The sequence below is a fragment of the Sorex araneus genome, chromosome 6, assembly GCF_027595985.1.
Source record: "Sorex araneus isolate mSorAra2 chromosome 6, mSorAra2.pri, whole genome shotgun sequence".
Lineage (NCBI taxonomy): Eukaryota > Metazoa > Chordata > Mammalia > Eulipotyphla > Soricidae > Sorex > Sorex araneus.
Genome location: NC_073307.1, coordinates 15,344,357 through 15,369,457, shown reverse-complemented (window position 1 = coordinate 15,369,457; position 25,101 = coordinate 15,344,357). Strand labels below are relative to the sequence as shown.

General features: G+C 46.9%; 1 protein-coding gene across 2 annotated transcripts in view; it reads left to right on the top strand.

Moving 5' to 3' along the window:
- The window catches only part of RBM27 (RNA binding motif protein 27), a 60,715-nt gene that overhangs the window by 14,902 nt on the left and 20,712 nt on the right, over window positions 1–25,101 (top strand). The window contains exons 2-11 of one of the 2 annotated variants that reach the window (XM_004611088.2): window positions 1,484–1,602; window positions 6,511–6,635; window positions 10,003–10,094; window positions 10,754–10,947; window positions 11,804–12,064; window positions 14,674–14,973; window positions 16,429–16,563; window positions 21,791–21,955; window positions 24,364–24,513; window positions 24,780–24,924. In XM_004611088.2, coding sequence (XP_004611145.2) covers window positions 1,484–1,602; window positions 6,511–6,635; window positions 10,003–10,094; window positions 10,754–10,947; window positions 11,804–12,064; window positions 14,674–14,973; window positions 16,429–16,563; window positions 21,791–21,955; window positions 24,364–24,513; window positions 24,780–24,924 — 1,686 coding nt within the window. Of the gene's footprint in view, window positions 1–1,483; window positions 1,603–6,510; window positions 6,636–10,002; window positions 10,095–10,753; window positions 10,948–11,800; window positions 12,065–14,673; window positions 14,974–16,428; window positions 16,564–21,790; window positions 21,956–24,363; window positions 24,514–24,779; window positions 24,925–25,101 lie in introns of both variants that reach the window. The other variant, XM_055142555.1, reaches the window with a different exon arrangement.

The window sequence follows — 25,101 nt, the reverse complement described above, 5'->3', positions numbered from 1 at the left end:
TAGCTGTGGTGAGCAAGCATAGTAGCATGGTAGGTATGACATAGTTTTTGTTGTTGTTATTTCTTGTTTTTTCTTTTGGGCCTGACTTTCCTTAGGGATCATTTCTGGTGGGGCTCAGAGAATAAGGAGTATTCCCATAGTTTTAAGGTGTTTCTTTTTTTTTTTTTTTGAGCTGGGTATTGAACTGCCGGGCCTCATTTATATAAAATTTTAATTTTGGAGTCACACCCAGTGGTGTTGATCTCAAATTATCTCTGGCCTACTTTTGTTTTGGTGGGGTATTCCTGACTGCAGGGGAGGATAGGTGGGTTAACGGCGGGGAGTTATTCCTGTAATGTATTCGAGACACCGTTAGTAGTGCTAGTGATTGAACTGGTGTCAGAAGTGTGCGAGTTCTTCTTTGAAGGTGGAAATTTAGTGATTGTACTTAAGATATTCAGTTGTTGTTTGGCTTTTTATTTTTGCTTTTTGGGTCACACCCGCACAGGGGTTACTCCTGGTTTATGCACTTAGGAATTACTCCTGGCGGTGCTCAGGGAACCATATGGGATGCTGGGAATCAAACCCGGGTCGGCTGCGTGCCAGGCAAACACCCTACCCGCTGTACTATCGCTCCGGCCCCCCTTGTCTGTTTTTTGGTTTGGGGTCTTACCCAGAAGTGCTCACTCATTCCTGGAAGGGCTAGGGGGACCATATGTGGTACTGGGCTCTAACTTGGGTCAGTCACGTGCAAAGCAAGTGCCCTACCCACTGTACTATCGCTCTGGCCCATGAGGTTGCCAGTTTTCCGATATTTATTGACTTAGTTTTGGCTTCAGGGCCACATCCAGGAGTGCTCAGAGCTTACTCCTGGCTCTGCACTCAGGGGTGATGTCTGTGGGCTTGTCTCCCAAGAGACGGGAGACTGGGCCCGGGTCAGCCGTGTCCGAGGCGAGCGCCCTGTTCCTCTACTCTCTGACCTAGCCTATGGTCACTGATGCATTTATTTCTGTTTTCTCCTTCTTTGCTGTTGCAGTTACTGGGGACATATACTTGGTTGTGGAGTTCTTGGGAGTCACACACTTGGTTGTGTGGTGCTTACACATGTCAGCTGTGGTATTTGCCAAGGGCTTCACACTTTTTTTCAGGTGTGAGGAATCCCAAGTGGTAGCGTTGCTAGGACTGCAGGGTCTTACGGGGTGGTGGTGGTAAGGACAGTGGTCCCCGCTCCTGTCTGCAGGGCAGGTACTTGACCACCGTTCTTGCACCCTGGAATCAATTTAATTTCTATTTGTTTCATTTTGGGGCCACATCTGGTGGTGCTTGGGGGGCCGTATGGTGGTGGGGTTGGCCTCGGGTTGGCTGCATGCAAGGCAAGTGCCTTAACAGCTGGACTGTATCTCTGACCTCTGTAGTTTGACCTGTAGCTTTGAAAGATCAGAGTGATGTTTGCTAATGACTGATTGGAAAAGACGGTTTCAAATGGTTTCTCTTCCTGACCTAGATGTGATGCTGACCCTTCAGCCTTAGCCAACTATGTTGTAGCACTGGTGAAGAAGGACAAGCCTGAGAAAGAATTGAAGGCCTTTTGTGCAGACCAGCTTGATGTCTTTCTACAAAAAGGTAATTATTATGGGCCCTCATCCAAATAGTTGGGTAAATACTTAAAATTGAGAACTTGGGGGTGGAGAGTTACAGGGATTAAGGTGCATGGCCTGCACGTAACTGGCCCCAGGAGTGACCCCTCAATTCAGAACTAGGCAGGTGCCGTGCACAGTTGCTCCAAACCTGTCAAATTCAAAACTTCATAATAAAGACTTGAAGATAGAAGAAAATAATAAAATGGTTGGAGTCTTTTGAATATTTAATCATATCCATTCACATTTATTACGCATTTTATTTATTTACTTTTTGGGTTTGGGGGCCACACCTGGCAGTGCTGAAGGCTTATTCCTGGCTCTGTGCTCGGGGGTCTCTCCTGGTGGGCTCTGGGGACTCTATGGGCAGGCACTCTGCCCGTTGTATAATGTATTCTGTCTGCTTACCTTAGAATGTATTTTAGCAGGAATTTTACCCATTCCTTCTCTGCTCTCCTCTGATGAAACACCGATAGCCGTGATCCCTTTCAGGAGACTGGATCCATTGTGGCTTGTGGCAGTGTGTAGTTGATGATTAGGGTTTGAGGGGATAATTTAAGGATAATAATGAAGCAGCTTATTCTTTTTTTTTTTTTTTTTGCTTTTTGGGTCACACCCAGCGATGCATGGGGTCACTCCTGGCTCTGCACTCAGGAATTACCCCTGGCGGTGCTCAGGGGACCATATGGGATGCTGGGAATCGAACCCGGGTCGGCCGTGTGCAAGGCAAACACCCTACCTGCTGTGCTATCGCTCCAGCCCCTGAAGCAGCTTATTCTTTCGTTTGATTTTGGTTTTGGGGCCACATGCAGATGGTAATCAGCTCTTACTCATGACTCTGCTCAGGGATTCCTCCTTACAGGCTCGGAGGTACAGGATGCCGGTGATCAAACCTGGGTAGGCCAAGTGCAAAGCAGGTGCCTTATCCTTTTTGACTATTTCTCTGGTCCTGAAGCTGCTTATTCTGTTTGTTTTGTTTGGGGGCACACCCCAGAAATGCTCAGGGCTTATTCCTGGTTCTGAATTCCAGTAAGCACTCCAGGTAGTGCTCGGGGACCGTATGGGATGCCGGGGACCCAGCCTGAGTCAGCTGCATGCAAGGCGAGCACCTTATCCACTGGACTGTCTCACCAGCCCAAGCTGCTGCTGCTTTTTAAGATTTTTTACTTTTTTTTTTTTTGGTGGCAGAGATTGAATCCTCATTCATGCAAATTATGCACCTCATTGTTGAGCCACATCCCCGGAGTTTGGAAGGTCCTTATTGCTGTTGATCAGGGCAGTCGGGCTGTTTCTTTTTTAACCCACTTTTTTCTTTTTCTTTTTCTTTTTGGGTCTCACCTTGAGATGCACAGGGGTTAACTCCTGGCTCTGCACTCAGGAATAACTCCTAGTGGTGTTCAGGGGACCATGTGGGGTGCTAGGAATTGGACCCGGGTTAGCCGCTTGCAAGGCAAACGCCCTACCCACTGTGCTATCGCTCCAGCCCCTTTTTAACCCACTTTTGCTGATGGTTTCTTGGTAACCAAGAAAAGATTGAAATTGTTCTCTTTAAGCATTTAGCATCACATCTTACAAGCTTTTCCTTTTTATGGTCCACAGAAATTCTTACAGGCGTCCCCTGCTGCTTCTCTATTTTTTTGTTGTTGTCTGTCTCTCTCTTTCTCTCTCTCTCTCCTCCCTCCCTCCCTCCCTCCCTCCCTCCCTCCCTCCCTCCCTCCCTCCCTCCCTCCCTCTCTCTCTCTCTCTCTTTCTTTCTTTCTTTCTTTCTTTCTTTCTTTCTTTCTTTCTTTCTTTCTTTCTTTCTTTCTTTCTTTCTTTCTTTCTTTCTTTCTTTCTTTCTTTCTTTCTTTTTCTCTCTCTCTCTCTGTCACCCTCTCTCTCTCTCTGTCTCTCTTTCTTTCCTTTCCCTACCCCTGCCTCCTTTACCCTTCCATTGCCTCCCCTCCCTTCCTTTCTTTTTGAGGGGTTCATATCTGGCAATGACTAGATACCTTAGGCCAGACAGAGCGTTAGTGCAGCTGTTAAGGTACTTTTACTTACCTTGCATCCTGCTGACCTCTGTTCAGATCCCTGGCACCACATAAGAGCCTTGAATAGCCTCTGAGCACTGCTGTATATGGCCTCCAAACCAAGAAAAAAATTTTTTTTGGTTAAAAAAAAAATAAATAAGCCAGAGAGGTAGTACAGAGAGTAAGGTTTTCGCTTTATATGTGGCTAGCCCTGGTTTGATCCCTGGCACCACTGTGGTCCTGGAGCATTGCCAAGAGTGATCCCTGAGTGCCTCTGGGTATGACCCAACACATCTTCCCCCCAAGGGAAAGAAACATTAAACTGACACTTTAGAACCGGGCACTTACGTGAAATGGGTACTGATGGCAGTGTAAAGAAGCCTGTTGGGGCTGGATCGATAGCACAGCGGGTAGGGCATTTGCCTTGCATGCAGCCGACCCGGATTTGATCCCCAGCACCCCATATGGTCCCCTGAGCACTGCCAGGAGTGGTTCCTGAGTGCAGAGTCAGGAATAACCCCTGAGCATCTCCAGGTGTGACCCAAAAAGCAAAAAAAAAAAAAAAAAAAAGCCTGTCGGCTACACTTTGGGTGGGGGGTTGGGCCACAGCCGGTGGTGCTCAGGGCTTGCTCCTTTACTCCTGGCTCTGGCTCTGCGCTCAGGGATCATTCCCTCGGCGTCAAGGGGCCATCTGGGGTGCTGGGGATCAAACCCAGTTCAGGGGTGTGCAGGGCACGTGCCCCACGCCCACCTGCTGTACTATTGCTCTGTCCTCCCTATTCCCCAGTCTACCACATTTAATATGTTCTGTAGCTGTTGCCTAGGTTATGACCAGTGATAATTATTTAAGTCTGGTTTGAATAATAAATATTTTGACATTGAGGTTTTAAATGAATTCATGTTTCTCTTATCTAGTTTGAAAATGTTACAAAGTAGAATAGCCTTGAAATAAAACTTTCCCTCCCTCCCTTCGGTTCCGTCTGGCAGTGCTGAGGCATCACGTACGGTGCTGGGGTTGGAACTAGGGTTTGCGTCTTGCTGAGCAAATGCCTTAACCCCATGGTCCCTCCCACCCCGGCAACATCTGTGTCACTGTTGAAGGAGGTTTCTCCAGGGGTGCTCGGGGGCCTTAATGCTATACCCAGCAGGTGTTGAGAGGCCGTATGATGCCAGGGGTCAAACCCGGAACCCTGGTATACACCAGGTGTGTGCTCCAGCCTTTGAACTGTCTCCTTAAAACTTTCTTAATTTATATTTTTGGCTTTCATAATATTATGAAATGTCATGCAAATGGAAATAATTTTTTTAAAATTTTAGTCTGAGATCTTAGAACTCTAGGTGCCGAGATAGAGCGTGGCCTACCCTGCGTCTGTCCCGGCACTGCCGGGTGTGGTTCCTGGGAGCCACCGTGAGCCCTGAGCACCACCAGCTCAGCTCCAGAAGCCAAAAACAGCAAAACGCTTTTGAAACATGCTATTACCATTGCTTGGTTTTTATTTTTGTGTCCTGCTTGCAAATGTTCGTGAACTGCTCCTGGCTCTGTGCTCAGTCCACCATGTGGTGCCAGGAATTGAACCTGGGCTTTGCACGTACAAAGTGTGCGCAGTAGCTCCTTGAGCCCCTCCCTGGCCCTCCCTACCTCACTACTCACAATCACTCTGTATTTTGTTGTGTGCTTGTCCCAGATTGTAGATTTTATTTGTGGATATATAGATGTACACACGCTGCGGTGCTCAGGGTTTACTTTAGGCTCTGCTCAGGGGTAACTCCACTCTTGGCAGGGATGAGGGTGCTGGGACTGAACCCAGATAGGCCTCATGTAAGGCAAGAGTGTTACCTGCTGTACTAGTTTCTCTGGCTTCTGTTCCCAATCTTTCACTGCTGGAATCTTTTACTGGCAAATAATCTTGCATGCATTAATTTGTATATGCACGGGAGAGCCTGGCCAGCTACCCATGGCATATTGATACGCCCAAAACAGTAACAGCAGCAGTGGGGAGGGCGTTTGCCTTGCATGTGGCCGACCCGGCTTCGATTCCCAGCATCCCATATGGTCCCCTGAGCATCGCCAGGAGTGACCCAAAAAAAAGAAAAAAAACAAAACCAGTAACAACAAGTCTCACAACAGAGACGTTACTGGTGCCCGCTTGAGCAAATCGATGAGAACGGATTGACAGTGATACTTAGTTTGAAGAACTTTAAGAAGCCGGAATTGGGGAGCAGGGAGCTGCTGGCTCAGAGGACTGGTGCTGCGTGTTTTGCATGTTTGATGCCTAACACCTCCTGCGTCCAGGAGCACACCTGGAGCAGCACACTGGGTGTAGCTCCTGTGAGTACCACCAGTCGGAAACCTGGAAAGAAAACACACACACACACACACACACACACACGAGTTCGACATCAGTTGCGTTGGAGCTGTAATACAGTGGGTTGGGCATCTCTCAGGGCTGTTCCCTGGCATCATATATGGTCCCTTGAGCACCGCCAGGTGTAATTCTGTAGTGAAGAGCCAGGAGGAACCCCTGAGCACTGCTGGGTGTGACCCAAAAAAAACCAAAAAAGACTTTTTTTTTTTTTTTTTTGCTTTTTGGGTCACACCCGGCGATGCACAGGGGTCACTCCTGGCTCATGCACTCAGGAATCACCCCTGGTGCTGCTCAGGGGACCATATGGGATGCTGGGATTCGAACCCGGGTCGGCCGCATGCAAGGCAAGCTCCCTACCCGCTGTGCTATTGCTCCAGCCCCAAAAAAGACATATTTTTAGTCCCACTCTTAGTATATGAGATCTCTCACTTTGCTCAGCTTTCCAATGGCGTATGTTACCTCACTGTAGGAAATTTTTTTATGTATGTGTGACACTTAAATGTTATTTCTTCTCCTTAGAAACTTCAGGTTTTGTGGATAAGCTATTTGAAAGTCTCTATACTAAGAATTACCTTCCACCTTTGGAACCAGTTAAGCCTGAGCCAAAACCACCAGTCCAAGAGAAAGAAGAAATTAAAGAAGAGGTAATCGGCTACAAGGTTTCTTTTACTTTGGGGGACTTCTTAGATAGTATTGTTAGTCTCATTCTTAGATGAAAGTCACCGTTAGAAGTAGTGATCTATTCATGGACGTGTCTGGGTTTGAGGTATGAGCCACGTTCTTTATCAGCAATCTTGCTCTCCTGGACTCGAAGAATTGGGAACATTTCACATGCTTTTTAGAGATGTTGTATATTATCTAGGAATCCAGAGGCTTCCCCCAGTGATCTGTTTTGTGTCTGTGCCATTCTCGGCAGTGCTGGGGCTGCTCAGGGTCGCCGGGGTGGTGCTCCTGAGAGCACTTGGTGCCGGGGTCAGACCTCATCCGTCCACTGGCAGAGCATTTGTTCGAGCCATTGACGCTCTCTCTCGGCCCTATTCCAGTGACTTGTAGAAAACAAAATTGTTAATAAGCATTACAGACTCTACTAATAATAAAGGGTCATTAACATTTTCATGTAGAGATACCATTTTCTTAATTTTACTGTACTTTTTTTTTTTCCTTTTTGGGTCTCACCCAGCGATGCTCAGGGGTTCCCCCTGGCTCTGCACTCAGGAATCACTCCTGGGGTGCTTGGGGGACCGTATGGGATGCCGGGGATTAAACCCTGGTCAAGTCGACCGTGTGCAAGGCAAACGTTCTACCTGCTGTACTATTGCCCTGGCCCCATGACTAATATTTTATCTCTTAGTTTTTACCCTCTTTGCCTGAAATTTTTTTGGGTTTTGTTTTGGCCTTATCACTCCTGAGCCAGGTCTTCATGTGCAAGACAAGTGCTGTGCCTGCCGTATTGTCTCCGGCCCCTGATCCATTATTTTGTCGCAGAGAGCTTTGTGGAGCCGGGTGTCGGGAGTGCGCCTGGGCACCGTCTCCTGCATGGCCCGTCTCCAGACCTGAATTCCTCATACACTTGTTAGACGGGGGCCATGGTGCTTTGTGAATGTCCTGTAGCTTCTGTCACTCCTTGTGGGTGTACAGTGACTTCTCTTTTCCTCTCCGGCCTCAGCAGGAGCCATTCTGTCAGCTCAGATGAGAAGGGAAGCAGTTTTATTTTTGTTTTGGGCTCACACCCAGCAGAGGTCAGAGTGGCCCTAGCCGTGTGCTCAGGAGTGACCCCTGGTGGTGCTCAGGGGACCGTCTGCTGTGCTGCCGATCAAACTGGGGGCAGTGGGATGCAAGGCAAGTGCCTTAACCCCGGCAGTTTCTCTGGTCCAGTTCCTGTTTATTTTAAATAGTCAGTACACTGGCAGCATAGTGCTTTTATAACACTGAAGTATTGGCACATGATCCCCCACACCCATGTCAGGTTTTGAATCCAGGACTTGAGGCACGCAGGACAGGTGTTTTATTTCGAGCCTCAGTTGTGATGATGTGTATAGATGGTAGCATAGTTGTTTGGACCACGAAGGGCATTTCGCATAGTCTGTTTGCTTCTTGTTTTCTGGAGCCATACCTGGGGGTGCTTTGGAGCTTTGCCGGCGCAGGCCTCGGGACTGTTCCGGTGGGCGGGGCCCAGGGATGTGGTGCTGGGGGTCAGGCCGGGCTCCTGGGTGCATGGTGACCCTCTGAGCTGTCTGTGGCTCTCAGTTTTCATGTTTGTATAATAGGATCAGAATAGCTGGTTGTGTGTCGGGGTGTGTATGTGTATATCTCTAATTCAAGAGCTGTAAGGTAATATGCCATGTAATTCATTCCCAATTAAAAGTTGAATAGTTTGAATAATTGAAGAAACACCTATCTTTAGCTCTGAAAGTTCTAGAAAATTAAAAATAGAAAAATGCAGGGGCTTGAAGGGAATAGATGCTTTTTTTTTTTTTTCTTTTTGGGTCACACCTGGCTCTGCACTCAGGAATTAACCTGGCGGTGCTCAGGGAACCATATGGGATGCTGGGAATCGAACCCAGGTTGGCTGCGTGCAAGGCTAACACCCTACCCGCTGTCACTCCGGCCCCGGGAACAGATGCTTTGCAGACTGGGGTTGGGGACTTTATTTCACCCCCAGCACCACATGATCCACTGAGCACTGTGCCAGGAGTAACCCTCCTCCCCCAGCACTGCTGGCTATAGCTCCCCAAATCAAAACAGAAAAACGCAGATTTTTTTTTCTTTCTGGGTCACACCCAGTGATGCTCAGGGGTCACTTGGCTTTGCTCTCAGGAATTACTCCTGGAGGTGCTTGGGGGACCATATGGGATGCCGGGGATCGAACCCGGGTCGGCTGCGTGCAAGGCAAGCGCCCTACCCGCTGTGCTATCGCTCCGGCCCTCTGCTGTACTATTGCTCCAGCCCCGGATTATTTTATTTAATGTTTAAATTTTTTATTATGAACATGAAATAAATTAGAATATGAATAAGCACCTATTAACCATTCAGGTTCAATATTCAATATTCTGGTTCTGCATGCAGGGATCACTGCTGGCGATTTTGGGGACTATACGAGGTGCCAGGGATAGAACCCAAACTCCTTAGCCCCTGTACTATCTGAGCCTAGGTTTGAGTACTTGTTAAGTGAGTTTCTGCATTAGATGGGCATTTGTTTAACTCTTGCAAATGACTCCTTCAGAGTAAAGACTATATTTTGAGATTAAGGACAGTACTCAATTTAAAGACGGTAATCTATTTAAAGACAGTAATAAAATGATGATATCTCTATTTCTGTTTAATTTTCTTGAAAAGAAACACTGAGGACTGGGGAGATAGGCTGCTCTAAGCAGGTGGCCTGGTCCCTTGAGGTGGTAGTGGCGTACACCCTTCCCCCAGCTTCCCTGGGTGTGGCACAACTGAAAGAGACCTTAGTATTTTCATTGATTACAGAGCTTTTTCTGCCGTTGGTTATAGGGGCAGGAGAGATAGTACAGTGAGTGGGGCTCTTGTCTTACAGCCGACCTGGGTTAGATCTCTGGCACCACATATATGGTCCCCTGAGCCTTGCCTGAGTGCAGAGCCAGCCATAAGCTGTCAAAATTGCCAGGTGTGGCCCCCCAAAACCAGAAAAACTGGTGAAAAAAATTAACCTATTGGAGTGAACATAGACAAAGGTGGAGGGAAGTGATGATGTGGTGTTGGAGTGTTGTAGGCACAGTTGTAAATCACAGTGCCCAAGAGGAAAAAATACAAAAGAAAGAATTAACTAACCAATTGCTATTAATGTTATTTCAGGATTTCCCCCTCCATATTAGGGATTGTATCAATTTTTGCTCTCCCTGTAGCCTATTTTTAAAATATGTACATGTAATTAGACTTCTTCCTGTATATGTTTGTGCTCTCATGTACCAGAATGAGTGTCAGATAAGTGGTTCTTTTCCATGTGTAGAGGGACCATACTTGTTGCTAATGAATGTTTTCTTACAGGTATTTCAGGAACCAGCAGAGGAAGAACGAGAGAGCAGAAAAAAGAAGTATCCTAGTCCTCAGAAGATTCGTTCAGAATCTAATGAGCGAAGGTTTGTGTTTATTTTTAATTAGGATGAAATCACTTCTCTAGTTACCGTAAAAGATTAGTGAAGGACTTTTCACCTTCTGAGCCAGCTTTTCTCTCTCCCCGTTGATTCGAGAGTGGCCCCTCTCCCTTCCCTCCTCTCTGGTTTTTGTCTCGGGGCTCCTTTCTCTTCCTCTTGCAAACAATAATCGCGCTGCTCTTTCCCCAAGAGCTCTGGGGTGGGAGCAGTCTCCTTAGAGAATATTAACGAAACGTTCCATTTGATTAGGGGTGCTTCCGTGAAATCATCCATAATGTTTCATTTTGCAAGGAGTGAGGTTTCTACGGTGATTCGTCAGCCTGCCATGGGAAGATGGGTCTTTGTGTGGGAAAACTAACTTTGGAGCCTTTTTTTTTTTCTTTTCTAGTTTTAAATGTATGTTTTCCCCCTACCCCTCCCCATCCTTTGGATTCACCTTTTTTCCTCCCTACCCGGTGTGGTTGAGGGAATGCTTTTCTTTCGATATACTGGATGAGAGACATTCTGTGGTGGTTGTACAGCCTTCTGAAAACGCAGGAAGGTTATGCATTTGGGTAGATCCAGCAGAGTATTTCCTAGTGCCGGTTTGTTTGTGGACTTGGCTTCTGTGGTGTACATATGGCTTTTATATCGGTGTACTACAGACCGCGTGAGAAGAAAAGAGAAGATGGCAAGTGGAGAGACTATGACCGGTACTACGAGCGGAATGAGCTGTACCGTGAGAAGTACGACTGGAGGAGAGGCAGGAGTAAGAGCCGGAGTAAGAGCCGAGGCCTGAGTCGCAGTCGAAGCCGAAGCCGGGGGCGCAGCAAAGACCGGGACGCGAACAGGAGTGTTGGTGAGTGGACGACCTGCTTGCCTGCCTGGATCACGGGCTGCAGGACATTAACTTGGAGAAACTGGAGCAGATTCTTAAAAAATGCTTGTTACAAAGAGCAGTGCTCTTGCTTGGGACAGAGTCAAGGTAATTGGACTAGAAAGATGCGGCTCATAGCTCTGGTAATCCTATCTAGACATAGTCGTTCTGTATAATAGAAACAAAAGTCCCTTAATCAACAGAACTACATAGGGGAGAGTCTTACTCCCTCCCCCTCTGCTCCCCCTCACCTCTATCAAAACGCAACATCGTTTGGTTGCAAGGTTGCCTAGAGTTTATAAAATTTAAAAAGAAAAAAATTTAGATCATGATCCTTGATGTCCAGGAAGATACTTGGAAAACAGTCTTATTATTTTTTATTTTTTTGTTTGTTTGTTTTTGCTTTTTGGGTCACACCCAGCGATGCTCAGGGGTTACTCCTGGCTTTGCACTCAGGAATTACTCCTGGTGGTGCTTGGGGGACCATATGGGATGCCGGGGATCGAACCCGGGTCAGCCGCGTGCAAGGCAAACGCCCTACCCGAGTGCTATCGCTCCGGCCCCGAAAACAGTCTTATTAAATATCAGTAGAGGAGCGGGTCTTCGTTGGTTGTGTGTCGATGTGCATCTTCCATAAGGTGATTTTATCGAAGTAATTAAGAGGCCCTATTGTTGATGTTCCTGGTTTAGGATATACTAATAGTGAGAGGCCTTTGAGTGTAGGTAGCTTAGTCCATGAGCTTTGCTATTCTCACTTGTGTTTTAGAGAAAATAGACAGTTGAAGAACCTGCATGTCTGCTCCACTTGTGTCTTGTTTTCCCCTTGACCCCAAAGCAGAGCACCGGGAAAGATCGAAGTTCAAGAGTGAGAGGAATGACCTGGAGAGCTCCTATGTGCCTGTGTCCGCGCCCCCGCCGAGCTCCTCCGAGCAGTACTCCTCGGGGGCGCAGTCTATCCCCAGCACTGTGACCGTGATCGCACCTGCGCACCACTCGGAGAACACCACGGAGAGCTGGTCCAATTACTATAACAACCATAGCGCTCCCGAGTCTTTCGGCCGGAACCCCCCACCAAAGAGGCGGTGCCGAGATTACGATGGTAAAGATGGTCTTTTCTCTTCTGCCTTACCCCCCGGAGTAGCTGTAGCCCACAGTGCAGATTGTGTTAAGAGGGATGAACGTGCAGGAGACGCGCGCTTTCGACAGTGGCTGTGGTGTTTGATGTCATAGGTACAGGTCTGACCCTTTCCGTTTCCTGTTGTCTTGTTACGTAGTCATCCAGGATACTCGGTAGGCAGTAGGGGTTGTGATTTCTTTGTGAGGTGTTCGAACCTGGGAATAAGTCAATCAGTGTAAAAGCTCCCCATTTTGGTTGACTTGACTTTGTATTCGAATGAATGAATCTGTGTATGTGATTTTACTTTTTATCATGGAAATACTTAAAAATTTATAGAAGGTGTCAAAAGAACATAATTGACCTAATGTATCCCTGAGCTCTGCAGTCATTCAGCAACTCAACAATTGTTCACTCAGAATTTTCGGGGCGGGCCTCCTGTGCAGTGCTCCCAGAGGCCCGTGGGCCGCTGGTTGGGTGTGAGGCCCCGAGGATGTGCTGGGGGTGGCCTGGCGCCCTCTGGGAGAGCCTTGGGGGCTGCACCCTGCAGTGTCAGGGGCCTCGTGGTGCTGGTGATTGATTTCGGACCAGGGTTGCTTCTGGGGCAGTCTTAACCCCTGCACGGTGTCTGTGGCTCGGAGACAGGGTCTGCACGTGCACGTGTGTGTTTCCCCGCAGGGACCCCTAGCCCCTTTACTGTCTCTCCAACCCTGTCTTCTGTGGCAGGTGGGGGCGGGGAAGCGGCCCCACACCTGGCTCTGGGCTGGGGACTGTTCTTGGCTCTGCGCAGGAGTGAACCCGCTATTGCTCGAGGAAGCCCTACGCAGCGCCACAGACTGAGCGGGGTGGGGGCCGCTGCGTGCAAGGCGGAGCCTTAACCCCGGCACCAACTCTCTCTCTGGCCCTCTTAGCTTTTGGCTTTTGTGTTTCCCCCACACTGCGCAGTGCTCAGGGCTTGCTCGTGCGCGACTCCAGGGCTCACTCCTGGCAGTTCAGGACCATGTGCTGGGCTGGGCTGGGCTGGGCTGGGCTGCCAGCCGGACTGGCACCTAACGCCAGTGCCACCTCTCCAGCCTCCTGCCTCCATTCTCTTTGCACTTTCTTTTGTTTCTGGGTCACCCGCCCGGCAGTGCTCAGGGGTTACTCCCGGCTCTGCACTCAGGAGTTACTTGTGGTGGTGCCGGGGGTCTGACTCGGGTCCGCTGCAGGCAGACACGCGCCCGACCCGCTGTACTCGCTGTCCCGCCCGCACTCTGTTTGCGACAGGAGAGAGCAGACTGATTCCGCGTGATCGCACTCCCACCCCCGGCTCCCTGCCACAGTGGTCTTCCCAAGGCCAGTTTAATGTTCCCAGTTTTTTATATATTTTTCCAAGCATAGTTTGTGCCTATGTGCGTAAACAAACACATCCTCACATCCTGCCCCACTTCGGTTTTACAGAAATGCCTAAGATATTCTTCATAGTCTTTGTTGTGTTTTTTATTAAACAACTTTTTTTGGCAGTCATTATTAATAAAAAAGGAACTTTGTAATTTTTTTTTTTTTTGGTAAAAATACATGTATATGTACTTTTGGTTGTTTCAGATTTTTTTGTTTTCGGGTCACATCCTGTAATCTTCAGGACTCCCTCCTGGTTCTCTGCCTAGGAACCACTGACTCGGGGCAGTATGTGGGGGACCAGGTACAGTGCCTGAGATTCAGCTGGGGTCAGTTGCGTGCAAGGCAAGCACCTTAACCACTGTTGCTCCAGCCCTGAGTTGAAAGTTTAAAAATATACCTGAATTGTGCAGACTTCATGGCGAATGGCTTGATCTGATCGTGACCGGTTACCTGTTCTTAACCCTATTTTTTTCTGTCTTAACAAGTAAATCATATAGTATAAACAGCAGAGCACACACCTGCTTCTACCTCGGGGACATGTCATGATTAGTAGAATTAAAACTAAGACTTTAATTGGGGGAGGGGGAAACACTGTAAATCAGATTGGTAGGTTTTTCAGGAACTTTTTTTGTTTGTGTTCTGAACTTTTAAGTAGGTCTTAATTTTAAGTTTTTTCTTTTTAAAAACATGGTTGATCGAAAGAATTTTAATTTAAAGCATTGGTTTGGGGGCCAAAGTGATAGTAGAGCGGGTAGGCCTCTGCCTGCCGTGTGGCCAGTCGAGATTCAATCCCCGGCACCACATACGGCCCCCCGAGCACCGCCAGGAGTAAGCCCTGAACACCACTGAGTGTGGCCCCAAAACCAAATTGATTTGGGGTCCGGAGTGCGAGTACAGCAGGCAGGGCACTTCCATGAGGCCAGCCAGGGTTCGATCCCCAGCACCACGTGTCGTCCCTTCCAGGACACAGAGCCAGGAGTAAGCTCTCAGCACTGCCAGGTGTGGCCCCAGAACCAAAATCAGTAAAACTAAACCGTGGTTCAAGTTTCAGGTGTGTAGTTTTGTACTCAACATGTGCCACGTGTGTGCCATGTCCTGCTCGCTCCCCATTTGTAGTTTTTTAAACTACCCACTCGCTGACCTCCTGTTGTTGTAGTCTCCCTCCCTCAGTCCCCCTCTGGTAACCACCTTAGAGTTTTCTTTTATTCTTGCAGAAAGAGGATTTTGTGTACTTGGTGACCTTTGTCAGTTCGATCATGGGAATGATCCCCTGGTTGTTGATGAAGTCGCTCTGCCAAGTATGATTCCTTTCCCTCCACCTCCTCCTGGACTTCCTCCTCCACCACCTCCTGGAATGTTAATGCCTCCAATGCCAGGCCCCGGCCCCGGCCCCGGCCCCGGCCCTGGCCCCGGTCCTGGCCCGGGTCCCGGCCCAGGTCCTGGCCACGGTATGAGACTTCCAGTTCCCCAAGGACATGGGCAGCCTCCACCCTCTGTTGTGCTCCCCATACCAAGTAAGTATATGTGCGGTGGATCTTCTGTTCTTTTGCTTTTGGACCACGTCTAGTGGTGTTTGGGGGCTACTCCTGGCAGTCCTGGGGGAACCCTACGGTGCTGGGGATAATCTGGCTAGTTGGTTGCATGTTAAGAAAGCCAACATTTTATTATTTATCTTGGGGGTGTTGGTGGCCATGATGCTCAGGGGTTGTAATGGACTCAGCTCAGGAATTGGCCTGTGTGTGATGCCGGGGATTGGAGCGGGGTCGGTGAGGTGCATGGCAAGTGCATGAATCCCTGTACTTCTCTCTGGCCGTGGAGAGCCAGCGTTTTAAGGACATTCTGGGGGGCGGAGAGATAGGATTGAGGTAAGGCTCTTGTCTTGCCCACAGCTGACTTGGGATAGATCGCTGGTACCACATATGATGGTCCCCTGGACCCGCCTGGAGTGATCCCTGAGCACAGAGCCAGGAGTAAACCCTGAACACCGCAGGGTGTGGCCTCCCCAAGAAAAAAAACCTTAGAAAATTAACCCACAGTAAAAGGTATCTTAGTGTGTGAACATACCTGTTTAAATTTATTTTTTCCTTTTTTCCTTGTTTTGGATTATATCTGACAGTTGATTTTTATGGGCCACTTCCCACTCGTGTCCTGGATTCACGCGTGGCTGTGCTCAGGGGTCCGTGTTGTCCTTGGGCTTAGCCTTCGCATTGAAAGCGCACTCTGCTTGTTGAAAGCTCTGCTTCCACCTTATTGGGTTTTGGGTTTTAGTTAGTATCTATTTTTCTGTTAATATAAACTTGACATCAGTGCTTCCCCCTCCCTACCCCCGTCCCTGGCTTATTTGATCACTAAGGTTCGCACCTACACAAACTGTGTCGTGGTTTGTGCATAGTTGGCCACAGTACTTGCCAGTGGTCAAACTCTTATATGCACACTTGTTGGCTAGATGTTGCACTCATTAATTGTGTCACACACGTGCTTGTCAGGGGTTGCTTATCTGACCAACGTATTGGCAGGTTTTTAGTTACGCCTGCAGAAACCTGGGTGTGGAATGCCCACACTTGGTTACTGGCAGTCACAAAGAGCGCAAGTGATGGGACTGCTGCACGCACCGTGGGCAGCGGGGAGCCAACTCAAGGCCTCTTGCTTGAGTCGTGCCTTTTCTCCCCTCTTTGGGATTTTTTTGGGGGGGTCACATCCAGCTGTGCTCAGAGCTCTGCACTCGGGGATCATTCCTGGCGGTGCTCCGGGGCCACGTCGGTCGCGGGGGATGGATGAATGTAAGGCAGACACCCTGCCTGCCACTGCCCCGCTCGCTGCGTGTAATTTGTTTTACTGTTGGGCCACGCTAGGCTGTGCTTAGGGCTTACTTCTGGTTATGCGCTCAGGCGTCACTCCCCACGTTGCTTGGGAGACCCAAGTATTTTTATATCAGTTATTTATGCTCTGCCTTTTACTTTTTCCTGCAGGACCACCCATAACACAGGCAAGCTTGATAAACAACCGTGACCAGCCTGGGACAAGTGCAGTGCCCAATCTTGCACCCGTAGGAGCAAGACTACCTCCTCCTTTACCCCAGAACCTTCTCTACACAGTATCAGAACGTAAGTTTGGGGAGAGACAAGTACGTTTCTTCATACTTTTAGAAAAGACAGTTAATATTGATACCTCAGATAAATCATGCTTACATTCACAAGGCCGTTCGTTATGACTGTACTATTTGTATTTTAATTTCATGTGATCAGAAGAGAAAGGCAAGGCCTTTTATTTGGGTAACGTCTCAACTATGGAGGCTTCTGTTCAAAAATGGCTTCTCTATAGACAAGAGGTCGGATAAAATATTAATCGTGTAACCTCGTATGCTGAGCTAAAGATCGAACACCAATAGAATGTTTGGTAACATTTAGTGGCTAGACTACTGGTAATATTTGTCTCGTTGTAGTATGTTGTTCTTAGATTCTAATTCTCTTTCATTTTTAGATACTTTTTCATTGGTGGTTTCCTTTATTTATTGGCTTTTGTGTGTTGGGTGCCTCTCCTGTGCTGCTCGGGGGTTGCCGTCTGGCGCTGGGCGCTGAGCCCAGGCTTCCCGGCTGCACCGCACACACGCGCCCACGCAGGTGCCTCCTCGGCCCCTGCTGCTGGTTTTCAGTTTACTAAAGCTTTTTGAAATGGATTTTCCAGAAACATAAAAGCTAATTGGCTATTTTAAAAATGGGATGTTGCAAGGTTTTTTTTCTAATAAAAATCCAGGTGGCACGGATAATGTGTTCATCTGTAATTGTATTTATCATAAACAAAATTTGTTCCGCTTCCTAAATATTTCTCCATCTCTGTCATGTCATGGAAAAGTAATTCAGCGAATGTTCAAATGTGACCTTGTCACATTTGAATGTTACTGTCATTGTGTCCTTGGTCTGGTAATTTCTATGTCATTTTGCTCTTCTCTAAGTTGGAAATAACATTATTGACTTCATCAAGGTCGCTCTGAGGAATAGATGTGTTAAGGCGTATGTTAAGGCACCTAGAATAGTCCTTGACATCTTGTCGGCTATAAATAAGGATAGATTAATATATTGTAGTTATCATTGTCTTCTTTTTAAAAAAGTATTTTTATTGAAGTACCTAGATTTAGAATACTTTTCATCACACCTTTTATGCCTCAGTTATTGTCTCCTTAAAGTTTTGCTTCAAACCCATCAATCAGTGTTTCTTTGTCTCTGCCGCCTACCATCCTTTGTTGCCAGGGACACGGACACTCACCCCTCCTTACCGCGGGTTTCCCTTCATGTGCCTGCTGGCCATCTGTATGTCCTCTTAGGGGAGCTGCTCATCACCTTTCCCCATTCTTGATGGGGTGGTTAGTTTGTTTCCTTTACTCCCCCTGTGTTTTGGGCCATACGTGGCTGTGCTGAAGCGGGCCCTGCTCAGAGATCACTCCTAGTGGTGGGGTGGGGTCCTGGGGGGAGCAGGCACTGCTGAGGCTCGAACCTGGGACTGCCCCGTGGAAAGACTGGCGCCTTAACCTGAGACTTCCTTTCCAGCCTCAGTTTTTTGTTGTTGACCTCTCTGAGAGTTTTATGTTGGAAATTACTCATTATCTGATGTATTGTGTGCAAAGACTTTTCTCCTACTTGGTTGGGTGCTTTTTATATTAGCTAATTTCTTTATCCATTTGAAACCTTTTCAGTTTGATGGAGTTACTTACATTTTTTGTTTATCCCTCAGAAATTAAATCATTGAAGACACCTCTGGGATCTATACTATCCTACAGACTGTTTTGTTTTTCTTTTGGACCATGTCTAGTAGTGCTCTGGCCTTAGTCCTGGTTCTGTGCTCAGGGGTCACTGCTGGTGATGCAGGGATCAAACTGAAGTTGGCTGCATGCAGTGCAGGCTCCTTAACCCCAGCCCTGATCTCTACCTCCTTGGAGTTTTGTTGTTCGCCAGTTTATAACTTCATATTCTTCCTATGGAAACCATCTGGTAATTGAATTTGACTTAGTTCCTTTAGCATAATCAGCTGAAGTTCATCTGTTTTGTCCCAAATGGCACATCATATCTGTTTATTTATTGGCTTTTGGGTCAAACTCAGCAATGCTTATGGCTTGTTCCTGACTATGCTCAGGGGTCATTCCTGGCAGGGCTCAGGGACCATGTGGGGTGCTGGGGATCGAACCCCAGTTGGTGGTGTGAAAGGCCAGCGCTCTCCCTGTTGTGTTATCCAGCCACTTTGAATTGAGCTGAGTTTAATGTTAGCTTTAAGGTGTGCCTTTCACACTGTGCTGGCTGCAGGGTGCCGGGTGGGCCCTCTGCACAGTGCCAGGAGAGGTCCTCAAACACCCCACCCTCCTTCTCTTTGTTGTTTTTCTCTTTGCATTACAGTATTTCCTGTAAGTACACTGACAAAATCACAGGGATTTTGTATTTTACTTTGAGTAAAGTATTTTGAAGACTACACATTAATCATGTGAAAAATAAATCAAGCTACAGTGGAAGACAGATGAATTATTTAAATAGGAGCATGAGTTTAGGATGTTTGTAGATTGAAATAATTTAGTCACTCTCTGTGCTGACCTAAAGTAAATTTAGTTAGTATTAATTTTTAAGTCACCAGGGTGGCCCAAGTGGTCCCCCTACACGTATGGGGGCCATATGGGGTGCTCTGGGTCAAACCTGGCAGGGCAGGTGCCCTCCCCACTGTACTCTATTTCTCTGGTGCCTTAACTTCATGCTGTATGTAGTATTGAGTTGACTTCTTTCTGTTTTATGAAGATTGATCAGTATATGCATGGGTCAGCATATGCCGGACCATTTAAAAAATGGTTTCAGCTGCTTCTTGTGATGGCTGTCTAGATCTCTTTGTTTCTTTTGGGATTATAAAAGTAAGATGTTTTAATTTTATAGTTTACATTTACTTGTAGGCATTCTAACAGAGGAAAGCATGGCTGTGTTACTAACATTTTATTTGACGGATTTTGGAGCCATATCCAGCAGTGCTCAGGGCTTTCCTCCTGCCTCTGTGCTCAGCGGTCACTGTGGTGGTCCAGTTACCATTTACAATTCCAGGATTGAGCTAGGTGGGCTTTGCTGCTGGCAGTGCAAGTGCCTTGGCTGCAGTACTACCTTGCCCATCCCCAGCCTCTTCTCTTGCCATCATTTCTTTGTGAAACAGTATTTAGAAGCCTCATTATGTGTTCAAGAGAATCAGGCTTCATTTGAATAACCCACTGTCTTTCTGAAGCGTTTGAATGCGTGTTTTTGTCACTTGTTTTGTAAAGAAATTGTGCAGGGGCTAGAGTGATAGTACAGCAGGTAGGCGGCTTGCCTTGTGTGCAGTTGGCTGACGTACTCCAGATAGTCCCTCGAGCTTGCCAGGAGTGATCACTGAGTGTAGAGCCAAGAGTAAGCCCTGAGCACTGCTGGGTGTGGCTCAAAAACCAGAAAAAGAAGAAAAGAAGTTGCGCAAGCTAGTTTGAGTCTAGGCTTCCGGTTTGCTTTGAGAGTTACTAATTAAATGCACATGGTACACTGAGTTACTATGTCATGAATTTAAACTAGTCACCTGATATGTTAAGTACTGAGCTTGTACTTAACATTTCATTGTACAAAAGAATTCTCTGCGGTTGATCTTTTGAAAACCTATTTTCAGAGTGTTGAATGGTATTTTTTGTTTGTTTCTGTGTGCTCCCAGTTGTGCTCAGGGATCACTTCCGGCAGGGCTCAGGGAATAGTGTATGGTGTCAGAGATGGAATCTGGGGTGGCTGCATGCAGGGCAAGAGCCCTCCCTGCTGCACTTTCCTTTTGCCCTGTTGAATAGTACTTTTGTAAAGAAATGACCGAGTGATCCACCCCCACCCCTGTGCAGTTGTCAGGGCTTACTCCTGGCTCTGTGTTCAGGGAGCACTCTTACTGGTGCTCAGGCAGCTTTATGCAGTGCTGGCATCATGTGTGCAAGGCAAGCACCTTACCCACTGCGCTCTCTGCCAGCCCCATGAATAATCGCGTCTAATTTTGCAAGGGTTGCTGTTGTGGCCTGCTCTGTAATGGCCTGGAAGAGCACTGTAATCATGCTTGGCATAGCTGTTTTCCCTTTGCATTTACCATGAAATCTAATAGTTGCTTTATGGTTTGTCAATGTATTACAACTCCTCAGAACTTTTTTTGGGGGGGAGGGTGGGCTTTTTGGGTCACACCTGGCAAGCACAGGAGTTCCTCCTGGCTCTGTACTCTGTCATTCCATTGCTCATTGATTTTTTTTTTCAAGTGGGCACCAGTAACGTCTCCATTACTGTTTTTGGCATATCGAGTATGCCACGGGTAGCTTGCCAGGCTCTGCCATGCGGGCGAGATACTATCGGTAGCTTGCTGGGCTCTCTGAGAGGGGCAGAGGAATCAAACCCGGGTCGGCCACGTGCAGGGCAAATGCCCAACCCACTGTGCTATTGCTCCAACCCACAGACACTTACATCATCATGTAAAAAATATCCTAAATTTATTTAGCTTGCATCACCTTGTAAATGTCTCACTTTAGGTACAAAATACTGAGTAAATCGTACAAATGGTAGGGAGTAATCTGAAAAAAGGTGGCTTTGGGTTGTTCAATACTTTTAATCTTGTTCTGTACAATTTGACTTTATCATGTCTGACATGCTTGTGTCAGCATATATAAACACTAAAAGTGCTTTCTTTTAAAAAATGGCTCTTAATATCTGAGGTCATTTCATATGTAGTGTTGGCTAGTCTGTTTGTCAGGGAGTGTGTGTCCTTTCCCCTTTCTCTGTATTTGTTACTCATCTGTTCATGATGTAACACATTTTCACTGTTATCTCACTTTTTTTCATTTGAACATTTCTCGTTCTTTGTAAGGGCATGCTTGTGGTGGTCTCTCCTCCTCCCTCCGCCTTTTTTTTTTTTTTTTAAACTTCTGACTTGCAAACCTGAAAGTATGTGTTTGGGAGAGTGGTTTTAATTTTTTGAATGGGAGTGACAATAATAAAATCTACATATCTCATTGGATTTTTTAAAAAACCCTCAAGTCTTCTAATGACCTGATCTGGTAGATTGTTCAGTTTTTAAGTGAAATGAGCAGCTGTTTGACTTACGATGCTAACCACCGGAGATGTTGCTGTCGTACTGTTTCTCTGTCTTTCTTCCTGCTTGACTGCTTCCTAACCACTCGCATGTCTGCTTCTTGGGCCCGAAGGGCTCTCGGCAGCCTCCCTCTCTCCTCATTGGTGTGAGTTTCCTGCTGAGAAGCTCGGCGAGTGTGTCATCTAAGAGAAGCTTTTGACTCTCACTCCCAGCTGCCCTCCTATTCTCTCTCTCTAGGACAGCCCATGTACTCTCGTGAACATGGCGCTCCTGCATCTGAGCGACTTCAGTTGGGGACACCGCCTCCTCTGTTGGCAGCTCGTTTGGTGCCACCTCGAAACCTCATGGGATCCTCCATTGGGTACCATACCTCAGTCTCCAGCCCCACCCCTCTCGTCCCAGGTAAGCTGCAGGTGACCAGCCACCGCCTCTCTGTTCTTCCGTACTGTGAGCTGCCCCGCCTCAGAGCTGGCATCCATCAGACGATTTCCGTGAAAGCTCTTCGGTATTTTTATTTTCTGTTGCTCTGCTTCTTTGGTCTGTCCCTAGTGACCGTTAGATGATTAGGCCTCCTGTGTGTCTGTCATCTCTGGTGTCCTCTGTATTTATTTTCAGTACCTCGGTAACAAAGTCATGCTAGTTCCTTCGACTCATTTCTAGTCTGGTCTATAGCAAGAGGATATCTGCTCTAATCGGTTAGTTACACAACATGAGAGAAACTTGGTTAGTTTCTCTTGACAACGAAACAAAAGCGTCTGGTTTCTTGCTGATCATGACATGCTTCCCCCTGAGCCCCTGGCCCGTGGTATGCTTCCCCCTGAGCCCCTGGCCCCTGGCCCTGAGCCCCAGCCCCGAGCCCCTGGAAGTGAGTAATAGAGAGTCTTGAAAAGTCTTGAAAATCCTATTCCACAGGTACATTTTCATGATCTTTGGAGTGCTTGTGGGTATTTTATGAGGTTTTAATGTTTCTTGCTTTACTTTTAAATCTCAGTTCATCCTAATTGACTACAGGACTCTTATGTCGGGTTTTTTGCATTCTCGGGAATAATAGAATAACACTATTTGGTAATACAGTTCTTTAAAACTCTGTAGCCTTTAACTATAGGGATTTTCTATCAGGAGTACCAAATGGTATAAAAACTGTTTTATTCGTAATTTGTGAATCTAATACTCTGAGCTATAGAAGTGATTGACCTGTAATTAAGACATGAGTGTATCTTGCAGCTAAAACAATATGACTGAAGATTTTTTCCAGTGAGGACCAAAAAGACTTGAGCTTTCACATCACAATTGTGAAAATTAGTCCAGTCAGTTTCTACCCTTTTTGTTTCATATAGGATGAAGACAGTATATGCCATTTGGAGCACTAACAAAATAGTTTTGGAGTTCTAAAGAATAAACTTTTAGTTGTCGAGAGGACCAAAGCGTGATTAAAAAGTTTTGATGAGAAAATTTGTGCTAAGATAATGTCTGTTCTCATATATAGTGCATTTGGCTGTTTAAAATGTTTTCTGTAGAACTGGCTTGGATCTCTCCAGTTCCCATTTGGGGCCTATACTAGCTGTGCTCAGAGCTTACTCCTGGCTTTGTGCTCAGGGATCACTCCTGGAGGCTCGGATGACCATTGGGGTATTGGGGATCGCACTTGAGTCAACCTTATCTGCCCGGCAAGCTCCTTGCCTCTCTCTTGGGCCCCTCTCTGTCCAGTTTTAAGTGTGGATAACCTTGGGGTCCAGTTGTGGCTCCTGGCCAGAGCCCTTGCCCTGAACTTGTGAGGCCCTTGCACCACAAACAGAGAAGTGCAGATGACAGGGGCTGGAGCGATAGCACAGCGGGTAGGGCGTTTGCCTTGCACGCGGCCGACCCGGGTTCGAATCCCAGCATCCCATATGGTCCCCTGAGCACCGCCAGGGGTAATTCCTGAGTGCAGAGCCAGGAGTGACCCCTGTGCATCACCAGGTGTGACCCAAAAAAAAAGCAAAAAAAAAAAGTGCAGATGACAGAATTATGGATTAATTCCTTCCTCCCCCGTCTAATACCTACGAATTGATGAGGCGTGATAGCAGAAGAAATTTTGTCAGTTCCTTATGTGTGGTATTAGTATATGTAAAAAGTACGCTTTGGGGAGGGGGTGCACAGAGAGCACAAGGGTTAAGATAACTTGTCTGGCAGGCTTCTAGCTGTGGTTTCATCTCCTGCCTTGCATGGTCCCTGGAACACAAATGGGAACAACCCTGAACACAGCTAGGAGTAGCCCCCAAGCGTAACTGGGTGTGGCCCAAACTGTCGTTCCCTGCACCCCCAAATACACGTTTGTGTTTGGGTCCAGGGAGGTCATGCGAAGGGCTGGCTGGAGAGCCTTGCATACCCAGGCCGAGTTCAGTGCCGGGCACCACGTGATCTTCTGAGTAATACTTGGTGCGTCTGGGCACCAGCCCTGTACCCCTGGACTGAGTGCAGAGCCATCAGGCCTGCACAGGCAGGCCCAGTACTGTGGAAAAGAGGCCCTCCAGGTCCCGTGAGCACTTGGAGCTCCAGAAAGTTTAATAGGTTAAGAATGAGAAGGTAAATCTGGAAATTAAATTAGTATTTAATAATTGGTGTGTATATCATCATAGGAACATTTTTATTTTCTTCATTTCTAACAGGTGTTGTGTTTATATTGTAACTCAAAGAGAATTTAATATGGATCAAATAGATGCATCTTTAAAAAAATTCCTGTTTTGTAGTCACCTCCTTGTGATGAGTTTTGATTTAACCTTAAATGCTCTTGATTTGTGACATGATGGAGCTTTTCTTCCCACCCTTAGATACTTACGAACCGGATGGTTATAATCCAGAAGCTCCTAGTATTACCAGTTCTGGTAGATCTCAGTACAGACAGTTCTTTTCGAGAACACAGACACAGCGTCCAAATCTGATTGGCCTAACATCTGGAGACATGGATGCAAATCCAAGAGGTGAGAATGCTTTGAGCTTTTGCTACTCTGGGCTACAGTGCTTGGGGGACTGGACAGTGCTTGGGATTGAAGTGGGGTCTGCTGCATGCAAGGCAAGACCTTTAATCTCTATCTTACCTTTCTTGCCACAAATGTGTTTTTTGAGTTTGTCTTGGGTTTGACTTTGGGTTTGACTTGTTTTAGCTATGTGAGTTAAATACTTGACTTAAAATTCTCTAAACACAATGCAATGCATGTTAGTAAATGTTAATTTTTGTTTCCAACAGCTGCTAACATTGTCATCCAGACTGAACCTCCAGTTCCCGTTTCAATTAATAGCAACATAACCAGAGTAGTTCTTGAACCAGATAGCCGAAAAAGAGCGCTGAGTGGTTTGGAGGGGCCACTCTCAAAGAAACCTTGGCTGGGAAAGTAAGATATTTTGCCAATTAGTAACTTTTAATTAGTGTTTTGTTATTCTTTTGTTTGCATTAGTAAAGTCACAAAAGTAAGAATTAATGTTGCTGATTTTCAAACTGTGTACCTCAAATTTAGAATACTAAGGCAACAAACTCTAGAGTGCTTAAAATGTGAATAGCTTGGCATGGA